This window comes from Rissa tridactyla, chromosome 5 (assembly GCF_028500815.1).
Source record: "Rissa tridactyla isolate bRisTri1 chromosome 5, bRisTri1.patW.cur.20221130, whole genome shotgun sequence".
NCBI classification, from domain to species: Eukaryota; Metazoa; Chordata; class Aves; order Charadriiformes; family Laridae; genus Rissa; species Rissa tridactyla.
The window spans coordinates 5,534,483-5,558,892 of NC_071470.1; the positions used below are offsets into that span (position 1 = coordinate 5,534,483).

Sequence of the window (24,410 nt, forward strand, 5' to 3'; positions counted from 1 at the left end):
CTACGTTGATGCAGAAGGAGCATTAAAGAAAATGAACCCAAAATAAACAACATAAGGTGCCAGAAAGGTACAAGACCATGGGAGTTGCTCATTACAGTGAAAAACTCTTGCGAGCCATTCCAGAAGCGTGCAGGACTGTCCTCTGACTTTTCTCCAGCTGTCACCTATGTTTGTGTTCACACATGCAGTCAATGGGCAAAGAGGTTTTCATTTGTCCTCCAAAATTGGGCAAGAAAAAGTTGTTCTAATCAGTCCTTGAGCCACTCTCAGACCAGATAATGTATTAAGCTTTGTAGCTGTGCTGAGTCTCCAACACTCCCTAGAACGATGCTTTTGGAGGAGTCCAGGAATCGCAGGTGAGTCCATATAATCATATACATGTGGGGTGACCAAGAGCAGACACAAAACTCTGAGATGTGGAGCCCTAACACTGATGTTTGGCATCAGGAGCTGTCATTCGCTCAGCAACTTTGGAATATGACTTCTGGGGATCCCTCTGAGTGTACAGAATTGCCCCTATCACCCGCTGGATTCTAACCCTCACCAGCTTCTACTCTTAACTAGTATATAACCAGCTCAACATGGACTAGTCCTTAGTCACTTCACTTGGCAGCTCAGATGGTTGCGGAGGAGGACAGGGTATTCAAGGCTGTGCTGTCTACTCTGCTACCTTTGCAAGAGTACAGGTAATCCTGGTACAGCTACGCAGGCCTGACTGAATTTCTGCTGTCCCTGAGGGGCAGATCTCAAGCCTGGGACAAGTCCCAGCTGGCCGTGTTAGAAAGAGAACTGGTTCATTGAAGAGTGTGAACCAACAGGCTGGTAGCATGGACGATCTCGGCTCGAGTGCAAAGGCAAACCTATGTGTGCCAGGGATTCCATTCACTGTTCCCTTCTAGGGTCTACATTGACCATGAAGTCAAGAATCGTGGTATCACAGACTTGGAGGTCTAGGAGACAGGCCCAGATCATTTCTAGGTGGAAACCCTAGTGCGACAGATCATGCCCTTCATCTATTTCAGGCTACATTATCAGATAACCACATGTTGGGCTGATAGAACTAACCCCTGGCACCAGACGGGTAACACTTGACCAGTGGTGACCACAGGGCTGTTTCTAAACCTTCTGACAGCGTTTCTAAACCTTCTGACAGCGTTTCTAAACAAACCAACTGCTCCAAGACACCCACAGCAGAGTATACAAACTTCCTGCCCTTTCCTTCCTCTGCATGCAAATACAACACAATAGTGAGCTTGTCAGGTGCCATCCCACTCAGTACTGCTCACTCGCTCTCTGTCACTGAATTATTCTTGCCAATGCGTGAGATAACATTGTGTGGATAACCAAGAAAGTGAAAGTGAAAGCACTTCCACTCTAACAGTGGATAAAGAGCAAAAGTGTGTGGGACTATTTTTTCTGGCTAAGTTTCCTTAATCACTTAGTTTTGCACCATGGAGGTACTATGAGTTAAACCACTACACAACAATTTCCATGAAATCAGAATGGTTTGGGTTGGAAGGCACCTTAAAGATCCTCTAGTTCCAACCCCTCTGCCCTGGGCAGGGACACCTCCCACTAGACCAGGTTGCTCAAAGCCCCGTCCAGCCTGGCCTAAATAAAGTCACTTAAGGAGAAACACTCCTTCCTTAAATGCAATCTGTCTTGTAGTCCACTTCATGATGACATGTAGGTGTTAAAAATTGAAAACTTAAGCAAGGACTGACTTCTAATTCAGAGGGAAAAAAAACAGTACAACTCTCCTGGGACAGCCCTTTGGAATCCAAAGCTCTCCTCTGATGCACTCATTCAGCAAATGCCGTCTTGAGGTGCTGGAGCGTGTCCAGAGAGGGGCAACGGAGCTGGTGAGGGGTCTGGAGCACAAGTCTGGTGAGGAGCAGCTGACGGAGCTGGGGGTGTTCAGCCTGGAGAAAAGGGGGCTGAGGGGAGACCTTCTCACTCTCTGCAGCTCCCTGAAAGGAGGGGGTAGCCGGGGGGGTCGGTCTCTTCTCCCAAGGAACAGGCGATGGGACAAGAGGAAACGGCCTCAGGTTGCACCAGGGGAGGTTTAGATTGGATATTAGGAAAAAATCCCTCACTGAAAGGGTTACTAAGCATTGGAACAGGCTGCCTATCCCTGGAGGTATTTAAAAGACGTGTAGACATGGTGCTGAGGGACATGGTTTAGTGGTGGTTTTGGTAGTGCTGGGTTAACAGTTGGACTTGATGATCTTAAAGGTCTTTTCCAAACTAAATTATTCTGCGGTGTTGGCAAACTGAAGCTTGGGATATTTTCAGTGTGCTTATTCCTGTTTCAAACAGAATTCTGCAACCAGTTTTCAATACAATTCTGGGGTAAACTTTTGCAACATGAAGAGCAATTACCTGGACCCTCCCTGGCCAGCAGCCCCCACACTTTGCACCCCTCATTTCCCAACATGTCCTCCGAAACGCTATGACAACCCGATCCTCTCCTCTGCCCTCCCTTATCGCACACCAGGGAGGGGTAAAACCAGGCACTGATGCCACCAGCTCTGACCTCAGCGAGGCCGTAAGGACTCTGCGAGCAGACCCGTAGTTTCCCAGGCTGGCAGGACGGCGGATGACCCTTCCCGCTCCTCCCACCTCCGCTCCTCGAATTCCTGAGGGAAAAGGCTGAGGAACCACCACAGGCCGCGCGCGCGGGGCGGGGCGGGGCGGGGCGGTGTCGGGGCGTGGCGCTGCGCATGCGCCGGTGGTGATGTCATCGCGCGCCGCCGGAAGGAGCCTCGTTGTCGCTTCCGTTTGTGGGAAGGGGCGGAGGAGGGGAGCGGCCATGGCGGCGGCGAAGGCCGAGGCCGAGTTGGTGGGTCGGACGGCGGAGGAGGTGTCGTGGGCGGAGGGTCTGCGCGGGGCCTGTGAGCCCGAGCACCACTGGCGGCACCGGCGGGAGTTCCTGCTGCGCAACGTCGGGGAGCGGCCGGCGGCGGGCAGCCCCCAGCTCCAGCGCCTGGTCTCCCTCTCCATGGTGTGGGCCAACCACGTCTTCCTGGGCTGCCGGTGAGTGCGGGACGGGCGGCGGGACCCCCCCGGGGAGGGGGTGGTGGGCACGGCGGGGCCGCCTGACCCTCCCCTCCCCTCCTGTCCCCTTGTCGCCCCTGCAGGTACCCGCCGCAGGTGATGGAGAAGGCGCTGGAAATGGCCGAAGGTATCCAAGTGACCGGCGCGCCCGTCCGCACCACGAGAGATGAACTGGTTGCCAAGGTGAAGAAAAGAGGCATATCAAGTAGCAATGGTTAGCAGATCATAGCTGTGACAATAACATAGGAGTCTAGAAAATGCGTGTTTCTTAATGTTCTCTGTTTACCTCGGGCTTAGAAAGTAGTCAATTTACTTTTTAAACTCCTCGTTAATCGTTTCCCCTCTCTCTGATGCTTTCCCCTCATATAATACCTGTAAAATAGATGTAATGCATAAGTGTTGCGTTAATAATGCCGAGCTCTTGTTTTGGATTTCTACAACTGGTGCACTTTAAGCTGATTATTTTTTCTAATGCGATGTAGAGTGTTGCATTCCAGCTTAAAAGTAACCTTCTTATTTTGCCTATAGTACTAGTCAGGTGTTGTTGTTTTGTGATAATTTGTTAAAGAAATTCTTGAAGTGGTATTTTAAAGATGTTTTTAAGATAGTAGTAGACAAAATACACTTTTTTTAGGTCAGATAGTCTATTTGTTGTGGTTTAACCCCAGCCAGCAACTATGACCGTGCAGCTGTTCCCTCACCCCCTACCTCCCCCCCAGTAGGGAGAAGAGGGAGAAAAAGCAGGAAAAAAAAACCTTGTGGGTTAAGATAAAGACAGTTTAATAGGATAGTAACGGAATAGAAAAATAATACTAATGGTAAAAGAATATGCAAAATAAAGTGATGCAACACAAATTGTTTGCACCACTCAATGATCAGTTGCCCAGCTTGTCCCAAGCTGCAATCACAGATCCCTGCCCTGGCCAACCCCCATTTACATATTGAGCATGACACCATGGTATGGAATATTCCTTTGGCCTGCTTGCCCTGTCTATGCTCCCTTTCAGCTTCTATGGGAAGCTGAAAAAGTCTTTGACTTAATATAAATATTACTTAGCAACAACTGAAACAGTATGTGTTATCAACATTCTTCTCATACTAAATTCAAAACACAGCAACCAACTGCTAGGAAGAAAATTAACTCTATCCCAACTGAAACCAGGACACTGTTTAAAGTACTTTGGTTATTTTTGGTTTGGACTTCAAGAATACAAATACATACCTGCCTGTGGGTGCCAACCCAAATCTTGCACCTGAGTATTTTTAGTTTTTTGTCAAAAAACAGTAAAATGTTCCAAAGTAGTAGGTTAATACTTGCAATTACAGTGCAAGGTGTATTCCTAATATATACAATTTAAATTCACAGAGATTATTGCTAGAAGATTTTAGAAAATAGATAAATTGTCTCTAGATGGATATTTCATAGTGCAGAAATTAAAGAGGATAACATACTTTACTTGTTTTGCAGAAGGGCTAGAGGAGCCCCCCAAGAAGCGAGCTGTTGAGAAAAGCAGAGATTCTAAGGATACTGGAAAGGATGTGAAAACAACCAAGGCAGAAGCCCCGAAGGAAACAGAGAGCACACTGCCAAAAAAGCAGGAAAAAGACACTAGCAAAAATCCAGAAAGCTCCCCGTCAACTGTGAGTTCAAATCAAGAAATGGTCACAGCATCAGACATAGAAACAGAAGGAAAACCTACTAATGCTGAACATACTGCTGAGCAAAAGCCATCTTCACCTAAAAAAGAGTCAGGAGAGAATCCACCTAAGGAAAGCAAGTGTGAAAATGTGGCATCACCTGAAAAGAAAACTACAGTAAGCGCAGTGCCACCGGCTGCCAAGAGTGCCCCGCAGGCAGAGGCGGTGGCAGTGGCAGTGCCAACGGCTGCCAAGAGCGCCCCGCAGGCAGAGGCGGTGGCAGCGGAGGTGCCACCAGCTGCCAAGAGCACCCTGCAGGCAGAGGTGGTGGCAGGTGCGGTGCCACCAACTGCCAAGAGCACGCCACAGACAGAGGCAGGGGGGGCAGCTGCCAAGAGCACGCCACAGCCAGAGGCAGTGGCAGAGGCAGCGCCACCAACCACCAAGAGCACCCCGCAGACAGAGGTGGTGCCACCGACCACCAAGAGCACCCCACAAACAAGTGCTACATTGCTGTCTTCCAAAAACCAAGCGAGTGCCCCAGCATTGGCCCCCAAGAGTGGTGCTCAGGCGGCCACCTCGCTGCTGCTGGCCCCCAAGAGTGGTGCTCAGGCAGCTGCCTCGCTGCTGCTGGCCCCCAAGAGCGGCTCTCAGGCGGGCACCTCGCTGCTGCTGGCCTCCAAGGGCACCGCGAAGGCAGGCTCCTCGCTCCTGGCCTCCAAGAGCAGCGCCGAGGTAGCTGCCTCGCTGCTGGCCGCTCGGAGTGGTGCTCAGCAGGGATCCTCGCTCCTGACTTCCAAGAGCAGCGCTCAGGTGGCTGCTTCGCTGCTGGCCGCTCGGAGTGGCGCTCAGCAAGGTCCTTCGTCACTGGCCACCCGGGGTGGAGCTCAGGCAGGTGCTTCTTTGCTGGCCTCCAAGGGTGGCACACAGGCAGGTTCACCACAGCTTGCCTCCAAGAGTGGCTCACAGCCAGGCGAAAGCCCTGCGAGGGCTTTGTGCAAGCCGTTAACCAGCGAAGATGCAAAAGAGAGACAACCTTTTTTCAACAGACTGTACAAAGCTGTAGCCTGGAAACTGGTTGCTGTCGGAGGCTTCAGTCCAAACGTAAATCACGCAGAACTTCTAAACTCGTCGATTCAGTCTGTAAAAGCTACGTTAGATGTTGCTTTTGTTCCCCTGAAGGAACTTGCAGACTTGCCTCAAAATAAGAGCTCTCTAGAAAATATAGTTTGTGAACTGAGGTGCAAGTCTGTCTACTTGGGTACTGGCTGTGGTAAAAGTATGGAAAATGCCAAAGCGGTTGCTTCCAGAGAAGCTTTGAAATTATTCCTCAAGAAGAGAGTAATTGTGAAGATATGTAAAAGAAAATACAAAGGCAGAGAAATTGAAGATTTGGTACTTCTGGATGAAGAATCAAAACCTTCGAATTTACCTCCAGCTTTAAGAAATCCTCGTGAGATCTTGTAGGGGAGAATCGCCGTTTGTACCGTATATAGTATTTCAAGATGAGGACTGAAGGTTAATTTTGTACTTTAAAAACGTAGGCTTCCAGATATTTTGTATTTCTTTCTCAGTTTTGCAAGACAATGATAGTCCTTTCACTTGGTAGCAATTGTATAAAACTTGTTAGGGATGACAAGTGCGCATTTAAAGGTATGCCTTAATATATAGCACACTAGTGTGCTGTTTTATTTGCAAAATAGTCTACCTAATTCTTCTATTTTTAATTAAACGATTAAGGTACAATTTGCTGTTTGAAACCTGACAATTTTGTAATTCTTACGATTTGATGGCAGTGTGCTCAATTGTCTACCATGTCTTTTTTAGACACATAGAAGTATGTATATAGGGACCATAATACTTGAAAGATTGAAAGTTGTTTAAAAATTTCAATCAAAAAAAGTTTGAGTCATCTGTTTCAGGCCTGTTGCTCATAATGTTCACTGTTGCTCATACTAGGAGAGAAAATAGTTGGTTGACTATTTTTATGGGATGTTTTCGTAACATTTGCAATAGAAATGACACCCTGATCCCATTTAACATTATACTAGCAGGTTAGATCCCATTTAGCAGTGTACTAGCAGGTTAGATCCCGTTTAACGTGATACTGGTAAATTACCAATTAGCAGTCAAGTCGCAGCTGCTTCAGCCACCAAAACTGTAAGCAGATTTAACTTATATTGTGAAATATCATTTACACTTTTTCCAAATAAACACGGATTTCTCTACTAAGCATATTTTGACTGCTACTAAAACAATAAAAACTTCTGGGATGTGCTTTTATAGTACTTTGGTTCAGGCTATTCAATATTCCAGCCATTTCAATAACTTCGCAACACCTTAAGAAAAGCTTTACTTTGAGTGGCTTCGAGGTGTAATCCCACAAGGATGAGTTTGTTTTCTTTGGATGTGCAGCTGAAATACTGTAAAACGGATAGAGCGAACCTATAGAATACTGATTTCTACTTTGGTAACGCTTACTGAGATAAGTAAAAGGAAGATGCTGCTCCTAGAGAAGGCAAGTGAATTGTAAAGCGCTCACAGTAATCGAGCCCGCCCTTTGCTACGTTTTTACACCATGTACAGAATGGTTTGAAGCGAAGAAAGTGGGAAATTACCTTTTATTTTCAATGTTACTGAAATACCTGCACAAACTGCATGTTTTGATATATTGGTTAATGACATGTAATTGTAAAAACATAACGTCTTCAGTGCTGTTTTGAATTAATCTTGTCCAATTACAGTAGTTAGCATCATTTAATGGAGACCTTACATGTGACTGGCAGATCTGTGGATCGAGTCCCACAGGCGTGAACAGGAATTCCTGGGATCGCGGTAGTGTGTGTGTCCACTTAAAGACTTCCAGTTCTAGATTTTGGGACTGAACCAGCGCGGCGTTGTCATGCTGTCCCCTATGTGATTTGTAACAGCGCCGTCTGTCCGGTCCGTAGCACCTGAAGCCTGCCAGGCGCTCATGCTTCCCGATGTGGCCAGTTGAGACCTTCCTCCATCTGGCTCCTGTGCCCTTGGTCGCCCTTCGCTCCGCTTTGGATTTCTCAGGAGTTTCCCCTTGGTGTCTCCGGAGCATCTGCTGATGTGGGGAAACGGTGTTTGGCACAGTGTGCTGCCAGCACAGAGCAGTGTCTGCCATCGGTGGGAGATGTGGTGGTCATTCGGGATGCGTAAGATGTTTTCACCCACTCGCCCAGTGCAAGCGGAGGCCTGGGATGGCTGTTTTTTGTGGGGCTGGGGTTGCATCCCCATGGCCTCTAATGTTCGGCTTTCTCAGCTGTTGCTTTGGGCATCTCCAGATGTTGTGATGTGCAAACCTGTGTTTCCCGGCTGTGCGGTGAAGCTCTCGGTTATTTACTGACATCCCTGGGGCGTGAAGGTAATGGCGTTAAAAGGCCAAGGGGCTAGATGCCTTTTTTTAAAAGTCCTGACTTAAGCTTACTTTTTTTAAAAAAATTTTTGAATGTTATTCCTCTTTGATGTTTGGTTGTGATTCATTAAAAGACGAGTCTGTAGCTACTCTTAATAGAAACTGGAAGTTGAAGTGTGTTACTTTCATTTCACGTTCTGCGGCCCGACAAACAGCTTCCAACGTATGAGTAAATAAGTGTTATTTGAATGAGAATTTATTAACATTTCATTATGCTGGAAGGAAGGAAGGAGGGATTTCAGAGAATTGGCTGTGGCAAGGAGCATGTGTGTGGTCCTGCCAGCTGTAAAACCGCTGAGTCTCCCTCCCGGGCGCCGTCCTGGTCGCTAGTGATGGGGATGCTGGTTAATTGTCTGACCTTGCTGACGAGGACCAACTAGAACGGAGTTGTCTCGGGGAGACAAACGGACCTGACCCGCTGCAACATAACTGACCCTGCCTTTTCAGCAGTCGGTAAAGATGGCTCCTGTTTCCTCGGAGGGCTGCTGGAGCAGGTTAGGTGGCTATGGCTGGTTCCTCTCGGGCCGCTGCCCCGCGGGTTGCCGCTGGCGCACCCCAATTTGGGTGGATATGGGTAAAAGCTGCTGTTTTCTAGCCCCCAGGGGAGCGAGGCGGGGCGCTGCCCGCGAGGCGGCGCTGGAGCGCAGGGCGGCCTCCGGGGGGGCGGAGCTAAGACGTCTCATTTGCATAATATCTTCCCCGTGAGGCGCCGCGGCGGGGCGCGTTCGGCGGGGCCGGTACCACGGGCTCCCGGGAGAGCGGGGTTCCGCCGAGCGGGCCGCGCTCTCTGTGCACCGTCTACGGGATCGGCAGGGCGAGAACCGGAGCGGCAATTAACCCTCGCTCTGAGTGCAACGACATCCTGGCTGGCGGCTCATATATTAAGGCGGCGGGTTGCCTGTTGGGCGGGATGTTCTGAAGACCTGCTCTCTAGGCCACGCACGGAGGACGCTGTGTTCCTCATGGGCCCCGCGCCCGCCTAGGGGAAAGTCCCCGGACCGCCGGCAGAGAGTGCCGGGCGCGGCCGCGCCCCGCCCGCCGCCGCCTCACGCATGCTCCCGCCGAGAGGCCCCCGGGCTGAGCGGGTGAGCGCGGGGCGGGCCCTCGTCACGGCCAACAGACACGCAGGTAGTGCGCCCGGCGCACCAACAGAACGGGGCTCACTCTCAGGCCATCCCCTTTTGCCGGGCATCACTCGCCGCTCGTTCATCACTATCACAGAATGGTTTAGGTTGGAAGGGACCTTAAAGACCATCTAGTTCCACCCCCTGCCCGGGGCAGGGACACCTCCCACCAGACCAGGTTACTCCAAGCCCCGTCCAGCCTGGCCTTGAACCCCTCCAGGGATGGGGCAGCCACAGCTTCTCTGGGCAACCTGGGCCAGGGGCTCACCACCCTCACAGCAAAGAATTTCTTCCTCAGATCTCATCTAAATCTCCCCTCTTTCAGTTTAAAACCCTTCCCCCTCATCCTATGGCTCCCCTCCCTGACCCAGAGTCCCTCCCCAGCTTTCCTGGAGCCCCTTTAGGGACTGGAAGGGGCTCTAAGGTCTCCCCGGAGCCTTCTCTTCTCCAGGCTGAACCCCCCCAGATCTCTCAGCCTGTCCTCACAGCAGAGGGGCTCCAGCCCTCCCAGCGTCTCCATGGCCTCCACTGGACCTGCTCCAACAGGTCCATGTTCTCCTTATGTTGGGGACCCAGAGCAGCACTGCAGGTGGGGTCTCATTCTTCCAGCAATCCCCACATGGCGGTACATTTCCAGCAATGTCAGACCCCAGAGGAGCGCAGGGAGCAAAGCAGGGAGCAGCTCTGCACAGAACTGTCAACAACAGCTCTGACAGCTTCTCGCAGGAGCTTTGAGAAGGTGCACAGCGGGCTGACAAACACCTGGCTGGAGCTGTTGGTTTGGTTGCTGTCTCGGACACTTGAGCATTTTTCTCTCTTTTCTCCCTTAATTCTTCACATGATCAGCATGGGAAAATAGAGATTACAAATTAAAATGCTATCAAAGAACCCATCCCAAAAGAAGCAACTAAACTAGGGCACTGCTCTATGAAGTTCTCTTGTGTTTTCAGTCGAGAAACTGTAATGAAATCCCGATGTCCTAGTTCCACCTGCTAAAAGAGATACATGGCAGGCTAGCTGAAGCTAGTGTTTCCCGAGCTGTCGTCCCTCTGTGGTGCAGGTGGCACCTGCGGCACAAGCTGAAGAGCACAGATGAGCTGGTGTTGACAAGCTGGAGCTTCTGCAGCCACCGCTGTTGGCTTGTTCTTCTTTTTTTTTCACCCTAAAGATCGCACTACAGACAATTTGGGCTGGTTTTCTCTGTGCGGGGACAAAATTCTCACACTTGCAGTTTATGGTGAATGCTTCAGATTTGTTAGCAGGACAGAATACATCACCAATCGAACTCGTCTTGACTAGAGATGACAATAGGCTGACATGAGATGACATGGGCCAGTGGTGCAGAAACTGAGGGGGGGAAAAGCACAACACTGAAAGAGTTTTGGCGCTGTCTCGCTCTTTCAGTAGGCACAACTATCCCCCAGCTTTATATGATGCAAACCGCAGCGAAAATAACAGCAATATCTGCTTGGTAGGATATTTTTGTAAGCTTTTCTTTCTGCTAAAACGTGCGTTTTTTTCAATGTTTTGCATAGTGTTTAATATGCCACACTCTTTGTCCACTTAACAACAATCAACTTGCATCTGTGTGCCTTCCAGATGGTTCTAGTTGCCACTGCCACAGCAAAGGTTATGTGTTTTTAAGAAAATATTGTCATTTGTGCTCATTACCCCTGTACCGCCCCCGATTTTACATCTGCTGCCAGAAGTATCAATTTTTCAGCTGTCATTAATTCTCGTCCTTGCATGCAATCCCGCTGAACCCCCGTGACTGCGGGTAGACAGTGGCTGCACGTGGCTGAGCCAGGACACTTGCCAGCGCAGAGCTGGCCCCCACGGCATCCCCAGCACCTGCAGGTGACGATGCAGACACGAGGCTGGCCTGTCGGACACCACAGCAGAGGGTCCCACCTGCCCTGAAGACACGCTCACGTATCAGCGTTCAGAAAAACGGAGTTTGTGTCAATACCTGATAATAGTTTCAAACACGTGGTAGGCTAAATTTGAAAAAGGCACAGGGTAATTTCTGAGCGCAGCTGCCCGTTGCTAAGGCAGCAGAAGACTGGGTTCCAGTGGTTACCAGTTAGGTATTTTCTTCCTCCAGTAACATTTCTGCAACTAAAAACGCATTGTTCGGCTCCAACATCTGAGCCCACAGCCCTTTAAAGTTTGAATTGTCACTGATGGTCAAGTAACATTAATTGTAAGGCCCAAGAGGACTGCGAAACAACATGTTTTAAATGCCACTGCCAGAGATCAATCACACTGGGCAAAAGAGATTTTGTCACCAGTAAGAAAGCCAATCTAACCAACCTTCTCCCAATTTTCTAAATCCTCTGGTGTTTTACATTTTAACTGCAGTCTAAGAGGGTGCTGCCCATATTTTGACAACTGCCTTCCACCCCAAATCCTTCCTTCATTTAGAGAAAACATCATACTTCTGTTCATTATTTTGGGGAAGAGGATGGTTGAGAAGCCGGGGACCTATTCAGCTTGTTTAACAAATAATTTTTCTCACAATTACAGCTGAATAATAAAGCAAATGTAAACTCTGTCAGTTCTGGGAAAAAAGCATGCATCAGTTGTATGTATATCAGTATAGAATACTAATTTTTGTTAACTTGGAGTAAGTGGAGGCACTGAAAAATTTGCATAGCAGCAGCAGCCCTAAGAAACACACAATGCAGGTGACTCGGTGCTACAGAGGTATTTTGAAGATATGAAATTACTCTCTGGTGCTATTTGCAGTGACTTTTCAGTTGCACTAGAGATTAATCATTTATACTAGGTTTGGATAAGCAGATTTCAAAGAGGGGAAAAAAAATCCATGCTAGGAGGTTAAAATAAATTAGGCTTCCTCCTGTTTGGTGCAGAGTTTTTATGACATATGCCAAAACTCTCTTCAAGCTTTCAGGGGAACTCTGAAATTCATAAATGGTAACTGTAGGCATGTAATTACCCCCTTTCTGCATACGGAGTGGAATTCATTTCACTGACATCTGTGACAACAGACCTGGGCTCTCCTTACAGTCAGCGTAGACATTTTTAGGACAATACCTATTTATACTAAGATTCTTGTCTCATTCGACATGTTTGGCTGCATGATTCCCACCTTTATTTCCTGAGTTGGAAAGGAAAATTAACATCCACATGGGGGAGAGTACCGTGAATGTCTTAAACTATCAACTACTGAAACTTCCTGCAGGTGCACTGCCTGCCCTCGTTTCACAATCTCGATTACAAAGGCGCGATTGTGTATGTTTGTTTCTCACAAGAGGAAGAAGTACGAATGTGTTTTTCACCTGACCTGTGCCAAGTAGCAGAATCACAGACACTCAGGATGCATGTTAGCGTGTAGCTCAGGTAAGAGCACACAAAAACCCCTTTGTTTATTGTGGGCAAAAAGGGCTCAGTTCTTTTCCATTAAAGTCACCTGGATTCTTCCATTTACTCCAATGGAAGAGGATCAAGCTTCAGGGCTCAAGTAAGACAATAAAGACAGTGGCTGCTTATTTGCCTAAGATTAACTTGTTACCATTCCTCACTCTGAACAGAGCGGATACTCTCAAAAGAAAGGAGCAGTGTGGTTCTGCTCAAAACAAAGCCACAATGTGTCAATACGCGCTGATGGAAATGATGAATGATGTAAAAGCGAATTCCTTAACAACTCCTGCCTTGGGCCTATCAATTTCTCAAAACACTTTTGGGTACAGCCACGGGATTAGAGTATGGAAGCTGAATAGGAAGAATTGTAAAAATAAACAGTTATTAAAAAACAAAGCACAAAGAAAAGTTAGTTTGCACACTACTCCATTTTCCACTCTGCTCATGGTGAGATAACCCATCTTCCAACCCAGCAGCTGGAAGACGAAAGATGAGCTAGATATTGCAGCTGCCTTCTTCCCCATGTTAATACAAGTCAATCAATCACTAATTTGGTCTCGGGAAGAGATTTTCTCTTAGAGCATATTGGCAGAAAACTTGGAACGCCTCCAGCTTTTGAACAGATGTTTGCATTTGGATGAGGAAGAACATACACCTCCTGATCCGTGCGGGATTTTGTTACTTGGTGCTAGAAAGCTCTTTGACACGGTGGAGGATGAGACTAGCTGGGAGAAAAAACACATGCCAGGGTTTTCAGGAAATTCAGGAATTGTACTGGTTTAGTTTATGACCTTATTGAAATGATCTGATCTTATGTCTTATTTTCAGGTGTCCTACACTTCTGTAAATGAAAGAGAAAAATAACAGTAGTTGTTTCCGTATGATTTGTGTTCCACCAGATAAATCAGGCCTAATATTTAAGGAAAATCAAAAGTGATGACATCTACCATTACAGAGAAGTATCTTTTTTGAATGACTTGATGTTAGAGAAGTTTTCAAGAATAGCTTACCTGGACAAATATGCTACTATCTCTGTAGCTCTGGCAAACAGAGCCTCTTCCTGGAATATCGCCTATACGACGGTCAGCTATGGCCTTTCTATATGACCTTTCTATCTTTATTCAGCTGACTTTTTTAATAGCCCATCTGGCTTGTACTGATTCTTTCTTTGCATTTCTTTTCTTGCTATCTTGGAGAATTCTTCATCCTCTTCATCCCATGGAAACCAGAGAAGCATACCTGTCAAGAAATATATATCATCAAAACCCAATTCTGTTCCATTTGCTTAAAAGAAGCACACTGGTGTCATCCTTCGAGCATTTCCACTAAATGCTAAGTAGGTCTTTCACACTCACAGTCCCTAATGGACTTGTCCTCATCAATAATGCTGCTTTGTATTATTTTTTCCACAGGCTGAAACTCTTCCTGGGCTATCAATGGAGAGCTGAAAAAAATCTAACCAACTTGTGTATTATTAGGTGAATCAGGACAGGAATCTGTCCAGCTATGATTTGAGGATGTAAAATCAGGATTAGGAAAGATGGGAGGCAAAACTTCAACTGGGGAAAATAAGATTTGGATTAAATATCTGGAAATATTTTATCATAGTAAAATCTATAATATAATGAAATAAGCTTTCACAAAGAGAAGGGGAATACTGTGATTGGGACTTTTAAAAACTACACTGACAAATGGTAAAGAAACAAAATTTTTGTGATCTACTCTCCATGAAAAGTGGGGGTAGTTTAGAGACATATAAATAGCTCTAAATAAATTGAATACAGGACTTCTGTGTATTATTTACTCTTGGAAGATAACCATTGAGTCAGGTTTTATGCAACACACCCTAATAACACATCCCTGATACCACTGTGAATTTCAACCTCAAGCTGACAATGCTCCACTTAGTGGAAAGAGTTGGTGGAAATGTTTGGTCGTTCTGCCTTTCTGTCTCTACAAATAGCAGCGTTTTGCTCTACTGTACCTCTTATCTCCAGATTATTCTCAGAGTCATCAAAAGAAGACATAGTTGGGTTGCGGAAGCTACCAACTTGCAAACTTGAGTACAATACATCAAAATTCTCCAGTGCTCCTACCCATTTTGAGGCATGATCAAACCAGAGAATTCAGCCTGCTTCTCTTGCTTTCCTCCCCCCAGAGGCTTCAAACACGCAGCAAGCTAAGGCTTCTTTTTCCTAGGGAAATCTGGTCTAATGTTACTGCTGCATTCTTAAGACTACTCAAAATTCAAATCTTTATTTTAGTGTTCGAAAACAGCAGACAACATTTAAATTCAGGAAACGTTAGCTGATCTCTGCTGTACCTTAGATACTGCTTCCCCCATAGTAACAAACAGCAAGTTTTTAGCACAAAACCCACCTGAAACAAATGTTACAAATTATTCTAAAAAGACTTTCTTGGCTATTTCTTTACCAACGGTGCATACGTAGTTTCTTGTTGGAAAAAAAAATGATGCCAAAATGTTACTTTTAAATTAACATTTGATTGTGATTAACATTTAATTTTAAATAACATGTTAATTTTTAATGAACATTTTTGCTTTATTTTTCTGCTCTGTAGGGGAAATCTCTATTTCTCAGCTTTATTCCTTCATGAGACAGCACAACGCTACAGCCATTCAAACTCACTATATGCAGAAACATAACCCCTCAAAACATCTTTCTAAAGAATATTGTATTACTTATACTAATCCAGGTCCTTTTGCGCTGGTATACAGCTAGTGCCTTTTGCCTTACAGTAAGTGTTACCTGTAAGTATTATATGAAATAGTTCAATGGAGGAGGCTTCAGTTACTCAGAAGTGACAGCTATGAACACCCGACAATAAAGCTTCAGCAGTTTACTGACGATGGAAGTGGAGGTAACTAGGTTATTTTCACTTTCTAAATCTATTTGTGCAAAAATGAGACGAGTAGCATAGAACGGTCTGAGGTTTAACTTCGTAATCTGAGCTGTCACAATACACAAAAAAGCAGCAGCTGGTTTTACTGGTGTTACGGATTTTAAGATGAAGGCATCCTCTTAGGAACATGAACACACTGAGTTGCAGACTTCCTGTTTTTCTGGCCAGAGTGACATCAGCGTAATAAAGAATGTTTTGAAAGTACTGCCTACAACTTTGTTTTCATTCATTTCTATGAACTTGCCAACACGCTGCTGACTTGGGCAAAACCATTCTACAGCCACAATTACTCATCATCTTAAACGCAGACGTATGAAAATCACTGTCATGTAGGATACCAGCTTAGTAGCTACATGAGTTGAAACTTAAGAATGTGTTTAAATATTTTCGTGAACTTGGGTCTTAAGAAAGTAATGTTTGCAGACGGCCATCAGGTGAGATGCTGATCAGACAAAGTCTGCGAAGTTCAATACATGAATTTTGTCCTCAGACGAGCCATCTGGCACAGATCATGTATTCACAGAATCATACAAAAAAAGTAGGCTGGAAAGGATCCTCTGGAGGCCATCAAGATGGAGGCAGCTTTGCAGCCAGATCAGGTTGTGCCAGGCCTCATCCAGTTCAGCTCTGAAAATATCCAAGGATGGAGACTAGACAGCCTCTCTGCGCAACCTGTGCTGCTGCTTAACCGCAACTCCAGACCATGCCATCCTGAAATGTTACCTACAGGATTAGTATGAGGACTCTGTAGTGCTGGCCACTTTCCTAAAGGTAGAAATTTAACACAGAAGGATTTTGGTGGGGTTGGATTTTTTTTTTCATTTTACCCTTGAATTCAATCATCTCCAATGCTATGTTTTTTCCAAATTTGCCAGATATCATATTTTCCCTCACTTTTTCTCAGGTTCCTGAAATATAAATGTAACATACTGCAAAATGTAAAGGTGTCCTCAGTACGTTTCAAGACTCCACAAGAGTTTTTTCCCCCTGAGCCTTACCAATAATTATTCATGTAGGAAAGATCAGAAACAGGCCTGAAAGAGAGGTGGGGGTGAAATCTCAACCTTTTAGTAATTCTATATGGTTTATATCATTCTCCCAGTAGGAAAAAGTACATAGCTTGAAAGTATATTTTTTGTTTCGCACTATATTTCTTGTGGCCAACATTTGATACAAATTCTGCAACAGCCTTGGGGGAGACAGGATACTCCCTCAAAATTGGGAGATTTGTTGGCGGGCGAGTGGGTTTGAAAAGGCTAAACTTCTTTGATGCCTTATTTAAAATTCTCTGAAATGATTCCTCGGGATAAAATGTCACTCAGCTTCCCTAAGTAATGGCTTATCACAAATCATTTTGCTCTTATTGTGGCCAAGAACAGTCTAAACTGATGCTTCTTACAATTGGAGGATATGAATTAATTAGAAGCCTCACCCTATCAACTGCTACAGGGAGAAAGGGTTGACTATGGAGCACATTCTTGCGTACCAGACAGAAACTCGCCTTCCCGGCACTTTGCCTGTCGCTACGCTACTGGTACAAATCTCACCTCACGACGAAAACTGCTCTTCAGCAATAAATCGTTGCAGATAGAGCTCATGGCAGCGCTTGGGAGAGCAATACGCGAGCCATCTGCAAAAAAAAATTAATGTGTGTTTATATTCTTGAGATAAAACTTACTTGCATTCCCCTCCTGTCAGACACGGTGCCTTCGGGAAGGTGCGTTTTGAGAGATTTAGCGCCAACGGCGCCGATAGATTATTTTGTGCGCCAAAATAAGCTGAGAAAATGAGAGGGCGGCGCCAGGTTTCAGCATCGAACGTAAAACTTCGGCACTTTTCTCCTTGCTCAAACACCTTTTGTATTATCTCCTGAATAGGTGTATTACCTCCCGGAAACGTGTATTATCTCCTGAAAGCGTTGGGGTTTATGGCTGAAAGCACAGCGCGGAGTTTCACGGCCTGTACGCCGGGAACGCGCGTACTCCATGACAGCCAGCACCCCTGAGAGAAACTCCTCCGCCTCCCCAGGGGACAGAGAATATTTAGGGAAGAGCGGATCAACAGGGGGACACCGACTGTTGAAGCCGTTAATGACCGTTAACGAGCCCCCATCCCCCAGCCTGAGGGGATCCCCTCAGGCACCCGCGGTCTTTCCCCGCCTCGATAACGCCGCCGCGGCGGCAGAAGCTGACCGAAAACCGGCGGCCAGACGGCGCTACTCACCCCCGCGCCGTCCCTGCCTCCTCGCCTCACGCAGCTGCGGCTGGGGGACTCCCGCCGGGCCCCCACCACCCCCCTCAGGGAGAAAAGCGTGCGCCTTTAAGAGAAGCTCCGCCCCCGCGCCTTGCCCCGCCCCCTGCCGCCCGGCGGGCCAATAGAAGCGCGGGAGAGGGGAAGGCGGGAGAATGCGAACCCCTGGCGGCGCCGCCGGCCGCGCCTTATAAGGGCAGGGCCTGGCGCATGCGCGCAGCCCGGCGGGCAGGGGCGGGGGCTGCGAGCGGGGCTCGGCGGCGGCACCGCGGCGGGAAGGGGCGCGGGAGCCGCGGCCCGGTGAGGCGCCTCGGCCCGGCCCGGCCCTCGGCGGGCAGCGCAGCGGCGGCGGCGGATGTGCTGCTGGGGCGGGGGGATGATGCTGGCGGGGCCGCAGCTGGTGGCGGGGCCGGCGGCGGCGGGCGGGGAGCGGGCCCGGCTGCTCTCCCTGTACGTGCAGGATTACCTGGAGTGCGTGGAGTCGCTGCCGCTGGACATCCAGCGCAACGCCTCGCTGCTGAGGGAAATGGACACGCAGTGCCAAGGTGGGCGCCGCCGCGGCCTCCGCCGCACCGGCGGAGGGGGGTGTAAAGGAGGGGGGGCCGCCGCCCGCCAGCCGCACATGCGCCCGGCGCGGAGGGGCCGGGGCGGGCCCGGCGGAGGGGGGGGGTGGGAGCCGGCGGGGCCGCGCTGCCCGGCGCTAGGCCCCGGCTCGGCCGGGCCGGGCCGCTCCCGCTTTCTCCCCCCTCCGGCCGTAAATGGCTGCTCTGGCGGCCGGGAGATGGGGGGGGGGGGGTTGCTGCATGGAGCGCTCGCAGCGTGGCCGTGGAGAGGGTCCGCGGAGCGGGAAGTTGCCCGGAACTTCAGCCAAAGACGCGGCTTCTTCCGAAATGAGGGTTAAATAGTAATTAAAGGCGTCCCGCCCCGCGCTACGCGGCTGCGGTGTCTTCTAATTACCGTCTCTCTGCCTAATTGCAAGGTGGGACCCGCGCCTGAGGGGCATTCAGAGGGGCTGGAGCCCCTCTGCCGTGAGGACAGGCTGAGAGAGCTGGGGTCGTTCAGCCTGGAGAAGAGAAGGCTCCGGGGAGACCTTGGAGCCCCTTCCAGTCCCTAAAGGGGCTCCAGGAAAGCTGGGGAGGGACTCTGGATCAGGGAGGGGAGCCATAGGATGAGGGGGAAGGGTTTTAAACTGAAAGAGGGGAGATTTCGATGAGATCTGAGGGAGAAATTCTTTGCTGTGAGGGTGGTGAGCCCCTGGCCCAGGTTGCCCAGAGAAGCTGTGGCTGCCCCATCCCTGGAGGGGTTCAAGGCCAGGCTGGACGGGGCTTGGAGCAGCCTGGGCTGGTGGGAGGTGTCCCTGCCCAGGGCGGGGGGTTGGACTACATGGCCCTTAAAGGTCCCTTCCAACCCAGACCGTTCAGTGATTCTTGCTGCAGCTGTGCAGCAGGGGCCGAGCGGGGTTTGGTCCCGTGGAGTGGGACCTGGATCCCCGTCTCCCTTGTGTCCCCCTCCCTCCTGGGGGGCTTCCTCCAGCATGGGTCAGAGGGGACCGTTAAGGCTTTTCAGACGTTAAACGGGCCACCCCTGAAGACAGCTATTGTAAACGAGATTCTTTCGATTCTCTTTCTAATTGCCCTGGAAGATACATAAGAACAGGCTTTTGTAAGTTTTCTTGTGTTTTTAAAGTCTACCTTTACACTCGTCTGCAGCATTTTTAATTCTTGGTCGAGGCTGGCCTGCAGAAGTTTGTTGCCAGCTTTACCAAAGCCTTCAAGTGTTAAAAAAACCCAACAAAAATCCCTAAACCCTAAAAATTGGATAAAAATGTTTTTATGCCCAATTTTGAAGATGTAAAAGCAGTGCTCTATAACTTCAGCTAATTTAAAAGGTAATGATAGCTCACACAGGAGGGACGAAGCCACTCCTGTGCTTGGAAAACTGAAATCCTTTTAGCTTTTATTAGCTCCACCAAACTTAATGAGATTATTGTAATGAACACTTGGCCCTGGTTTGTGTTGTGTTGGGGTTTTTTTTGTTGTGTTTTTGTGCTGTTGTTTTTTTTTAACAGGGGTTTCAGAGCTATTTAGTTGGGTGTATGGATGCCTTCTCTAATCTCAGGGACCAATAAGGAGTTTGGTGAACTTGCATCTCTCTCAGTCCAAAAGTTCTTTCCTCTTTTTAACGGATGGCGATCCATTTGAAGTCTTCAGTGTATCTTCACGGGCTGCACCCAGGGAATAATATAGGGCGAAAGTGGTTCTCTGTCACAGTGTGAAAAAGCGAACAGCTATTGCTTGTGGGTTCTTCTAAACAGGGCATTCTCAATATGGGAAATCTGTAACTACACACTTTCCCCCCCTCCATAAAAAAAGGCTGCGTGGGAGACAATGTGGCTGCAGAATATTGTACTCTGGTTATGCCTTTTTGGTTCAACAGCCTGCAATGTACCTTACTCCGTGCTTTTTAGGAGCAGAGAGTTAGTTATTTTTATCTCCCCCATCAGGGCAACAGGCAAGAGATGCACCTGAAGATGCAGGGAAACAAAGCTTGTGTTTTTAACGGTAGCGGGAATGCTAGTATCGAGAAAGAATAGGCTGAGTTATTGGATAGGCAGAGTAGTGATTTTTGTCTTCCCCTAGTGAAAATCAGGAACAGAAAAAAATGCTTTCGGCTCTTGTTGTCATACAGGTTTCGGAATTTATAGTAAAAAGTGGCTGTTCACGCTTCAGCTACTGTTTCAAGATGTCAGCAGGAAAAAAAATCACTGTGAACAATGTTGAGATAATATCTATGGTTTCCATTTAGCGTAAGCTCGAATCATTTCACAACTGTACAATGCAGACAAATTCTTTAAAAACGAAAGCCAGTTTGTGAAATGCAGGTCTTCAGGAAGAGACAGATTGTACTGCATATCTTCTTGCTTTAGAAGTAAATAGTTTAGTATCATTCATAAATTCCCTTGCCTGTTCAAATAAAATCCCTAAATTGTTTCTGAAGGAGCCAGTGCTGTATCTGACACAGTGCATCAGGTTTCACTGTCAGGTCTACTCATCTATTTCCTTCCATGTTAACAATTTCTGTCTTTTGTGTACACATCTAGTGTGACTTTTGGTCAGGAAAATATTGTTTTCAAATCCAGTGATACAGAACAACAAAGTAGAGGCTAAGACTGGCTTATAAGGCATTTGTTAATCTCATATTTGGGTTCATTAAACTTGCTTCTAAGAACTAAATTTTATGAAAGATTCACAGCAACTCATCCAGTTATTTTGCATGACTTGCAAGAAGAGAAAAATCTTAGAAGTCAAACTGTGATCCACTCATGACTAGTAGCTTAAAAATGTCCTGGGATGCACTAAACAGTAGGTGACCTGCTCTGAAAAGTTCAACCTCGATTTGAAATGCAACGTGCCGTAATTTGTCTCGGTCATAGAAAAAGCTTTTTGAGTGCTTTAAGATGATTTAAATCCTGGTTGTAAATTTGCTATGGTGTAACTTCAGTTGTCATAATCCTTTTATAACTACGTCTACTTGAAAGTGTAATGCCAAACCTTTAGATGAATAAGAAGGGGGAAGGCAGAGGACCCGAGTATCCTAATTCTGGAGTGTTATATATCATGATATATGATGAATTCCAAGTTCCTTCCTGTGATATGATAAGCTGTTGCTTGGGTTTGTAGGCCAGGGCTTTGTAACTAGTGTGGTAAAGACTCTCAATAGAGATATTCCTACTTTGGCAGCCGGAGGCAGGATCTGGACTATCCATGCTCCAGCAGCTATGGTCCCCTTTTTTGGGGTAACCTTTCTTTTTCCAATGGCTAAAACAAGCTTGCTTTTTCTTAGACCTTGAATTTTTTCTTGCAGCAGATTGTGATTTTAAACACTGATTTGATGACCACGTGCAACTTGAATGAAATACCTGATCTAGCCCACTAGGGTATACTATAATTAAAATTTGTACTATTTCTCATCAGTTAGAAATACATTTCTGTATTTTTTTGAGCATGTTCCATCTTGTGTAATTATTCCTGTTACGTTTATTTTATAGAAGCGTTAAAAGAAATAGATGATGTATATGAAAAATACAAGGCAGAAAACGATCCTATTCAGAAGAAACGCTTGCAGCAGCATCTTCAGCGTGCGTTAATCAACAGCCAAGAACTTGGAGATGAAAAAATTCAAATAGTTACTCAGATGCTAGAACTGGTAGAGAATAGAGCCCGGCAAATGGAAACACACTCTCAGTGTTTTCAAGATCTGTCTGAGAACGAAAAGCCTCTAGAAAAGGCAAAGATGGAGTCCTGCCAGCCAGAGAGATCTTCACGTAGACCTCGTCGCCAGCGAACCAGTGAAAGCCGTGATCTGTGCCATATAGCGAATGGTATCGATGACTGCGATGATCAGCCACCTAAAGAAAAAAGATCTAAATCTTCCAAGAAGAAAAAACGCTCCAAAGCCAAACAAGAGAGAGAAGTTTCACCTGTAGAATTTGCAATTGATCCCAATGAACCGACTTACTGCTTATGCAACCAAGTGTCTTACGGCGAAATGATAGGATGTGATAACGAACAGTGTCCTATCGAGTGGTTCCACTTCTCGTGTGTTGGACTCACCTACAAACCAAAGGGGAAATGGTATTGCCCCAAGTGCAGAGGAGACAATGAGAAAACGATGGACAAATGTACTGACAAATCAAAAAAGGATAGAAGATCGAGGTAGTGAAAGCAATTCGTGTTTTAAAGAGTTGCTCCTTTTATATTAAAATGTTTAATTTCCAGAGAAAGCTGTTTTAGGAAATGCATAAGACTATGCAATAATTTTTAATCTATAATATTAATGGAGTATTAAAAGCTGTTATACCTTCTGTGATCTTTAACTTTCTGCACTGAGTAACCAAATAGTTGAAACAGGGTGGCTTCAGACCTTCACAGAAGACATTACAAGCATATGGCGCTTGGTTTCAATTTAACCCCATTAGTATTTTAAAAAACCTTGTGAATCTTGAAATAATGGTGGTCGGAAAGATACTGAAGAACTTTTCATGTTATGGGAAAGGCATTGAAAGGCCGCACGTAACTGCTAGAGTCTTAACAACTGAGCTTGTTCTTTATCCCAGGTTTTAAGTTTTCAGGTTTTTTTGTGTTAACATCACACATTTCAAATTAGGGTTTTTGAATTCAGCTGTAACTGTAAAAGTCTTCCGACCTAAAAGCAGACCTCTTCAGTGACTTTCATATGACCAGTATGTTATTTCAAGGAAGAAAATACCACTAACTTAAGCTTTTTTTTTTTGTCAATATTAAACTCTTGTCTCTGTGACTTTACACTTGGGAGTCAGTTTTTGGATATGATAGAATTATGGTGTATAAAGCAGTTCTGGATATTCCTAGTGGGTTTTGTTGGGATCCTGTCAAAGATCCTGATGTGGTCTTTATTGTTTAAGATGGTCTCTCTAATGCTGAACCTATTTCCTTGATTGTTTATGTTTTGTCGTTGCCTATATAAGCCTTGAAGTGGTATAAGGATCCCTTGAGAGGAGGGTTTATTGACATCTCAGGGAACAGAAATTGCAAATATGATGAAATCTTCATCCTAATAGATCTCTAGAGAGCTGAAACATGACCGGTATTCTCTGGGATGTAAACTTTGCTTTTCCTTAAGTGGCATTTGGGTATGTGTGTGGTCACACCTGGGTTTAGGCATGGCACCATAGTTCTTGGACTTGGGCAACTATCTAAAAAGGCCTAAGGCAAAAGCTTTCAATACAAGTTTTGATAGCTAATAAACAAAACATAAGTGCGACTGGCACAGAGCCAGCAGACAAATCCCAGCAGGTTTCCGACAGGGTAAGTAACAGTGTTGTCCTGAAGTATGCTGGTAGTGTCTAAACACTCCTTGGGTGGTAGGTAAAAGTGAACTTCCTCGTCCCCAAGAAGATGGAAAACAGCTGTTTCTGCCCCTTTGCAATGGGAGGTGCTAATTGAGGAGGAGTGAGTGGTGTACCAAAGCCTGCACCTAGGGTTCCTGCTCAACAGTTGTCTTCCTTGAGACCGCCTGTGCCCTGGTGAGGTTGACAAGGCAGGCAGAGCAGCTCTGCAGGGCTGGGGGTTATCTCTAGGTGGGCTGCAAGAGCTCAGAAGGTCCCCATAGGTCTCTGCTGCTAAGGTCTCCCTTGATAGCGCAGAGGGAAAAGCGACACCATCTCTGGCCAAGCCCGATGGAGAAGCAGTTGTGCTGAGTTGAGAGCAGCCCAGAAGGCAGGTGAGCAAAAGCAAACCACGATGGATGAATGCCATCAAAACTCCCTCCTGCATCTCCGGGAGAGGGCTGTGATGGCCAGGGCTGGGGGCTGGGTGCACCATGCTTGGCATAAGGAAAGCCTCAGTGCTGTCGGGCCAGATGGTATGAATCAATGCGCAGGACTCTAAATATTATAAGCTATGTAAAATACCGAGCCTGTTTCCACAGTTATGATCAGATTCCTTAACAGGATTTAGCATTTGCAAGTAACACTAGTTAACATATGGCAGAGGAGCGTAAAGCCAGTGTTTTGGATTTTTCCTTTTAAAATTGTAGGTTTATCAAGTGGACTA

At 46.8% G+C, this 24,410-nt stretch overlaps 2 protein-coding genes and 2 long non-coding RNA genes across 9 annotated transcripts in view; 2 read left to right on the forward strand and 2 right to left on the reverse strand.

The window, feature by feature from the left end:
- Positions 1-2,683, reverse strand: part of LOC128909942 (uncharacterized) — a 51,573-nt gene extending 48,890 nt beyond the window's left edge. For all 4 annotated transcript variants that reach the window (XR_008466561.1, XR_008466559.1, XR_008466562.1 and 1 more), the window contains exon 1: positions 2,537-2,683. This is a non-coding gene — a long non-coding RNA (uncharacterized LOC128909942). The remainder of the gene's footprint in view (positions 1-2,536) is intronic.
- Positions 2,684-2,767: 84 nt separating this feature from the next.
- CDKN2AIP (CDKN2A interacting protein) lies at positions 2,768-8,245 on the forward strand. Its single transcript, XM_054202485.1, has 3 exons — positions 2,768-3,036; positions 3,141-3,271; positions 4,526-8,245. Exons 1-3 carry the CDS (start codon positions 2,813-2,815, stop codon positions 6,160-6,162), a joined length of 1,992 nt encoding a protein of 663 aa, XP_054058460.1. The 5' UTR covers positions 2,768-2,812; the 3' UTR covers positions 6,163-8,245.
- A 2,945-nt stretch (positions 8,246-11,190) lies between these two features.
- LOC128909941 (uncharacterized) lies at positions 11,191-18,403 on the reverse strand. Of its 3 annotated transcripts, XR_008466557.1 has the most exons (4): positions 17,791-17,899; positions 17,054-17,197; positions 13,656-13,884; positions 11,191-13,486 (listed from the first exon to the last, which is right to left on the reverse strand). It is a non-coding gene; the product is annotated as an uncharacterized LOC128909941 (long non-coding RNA). The 3 variants fall into 3 exon arrangements; XR_008466558.1 differs by lacking the exon at positions 17,791-17,899 and adding an exon at positions 18,284-18,403 and having other exon boundaries at positions 11,191-13,884; XR_008466556.1 differs by having other exon boundaries at positions 11,191-13,884.
- Positions 18,173-23,141, forward strand: ING2 (inhibitor of growth family member 2). Its single transcript, XM_054202486.1, has 2 exons — positions 18,173-18,362; positions 21,866-23,141. The coding sequence occupies exons 1-2, from the start codon at positions 18,173-18,175 to the stop codon at positions 22,534-22,536; spliced, it is 861 nt and encodes a 286-aa protein (XP_054058461.1). The 3' UTR covers positions 22,537-23,141.
- The last annotated feature ends 1,269 nt before the right edge of the window (positions 23,142-24,410 follow it).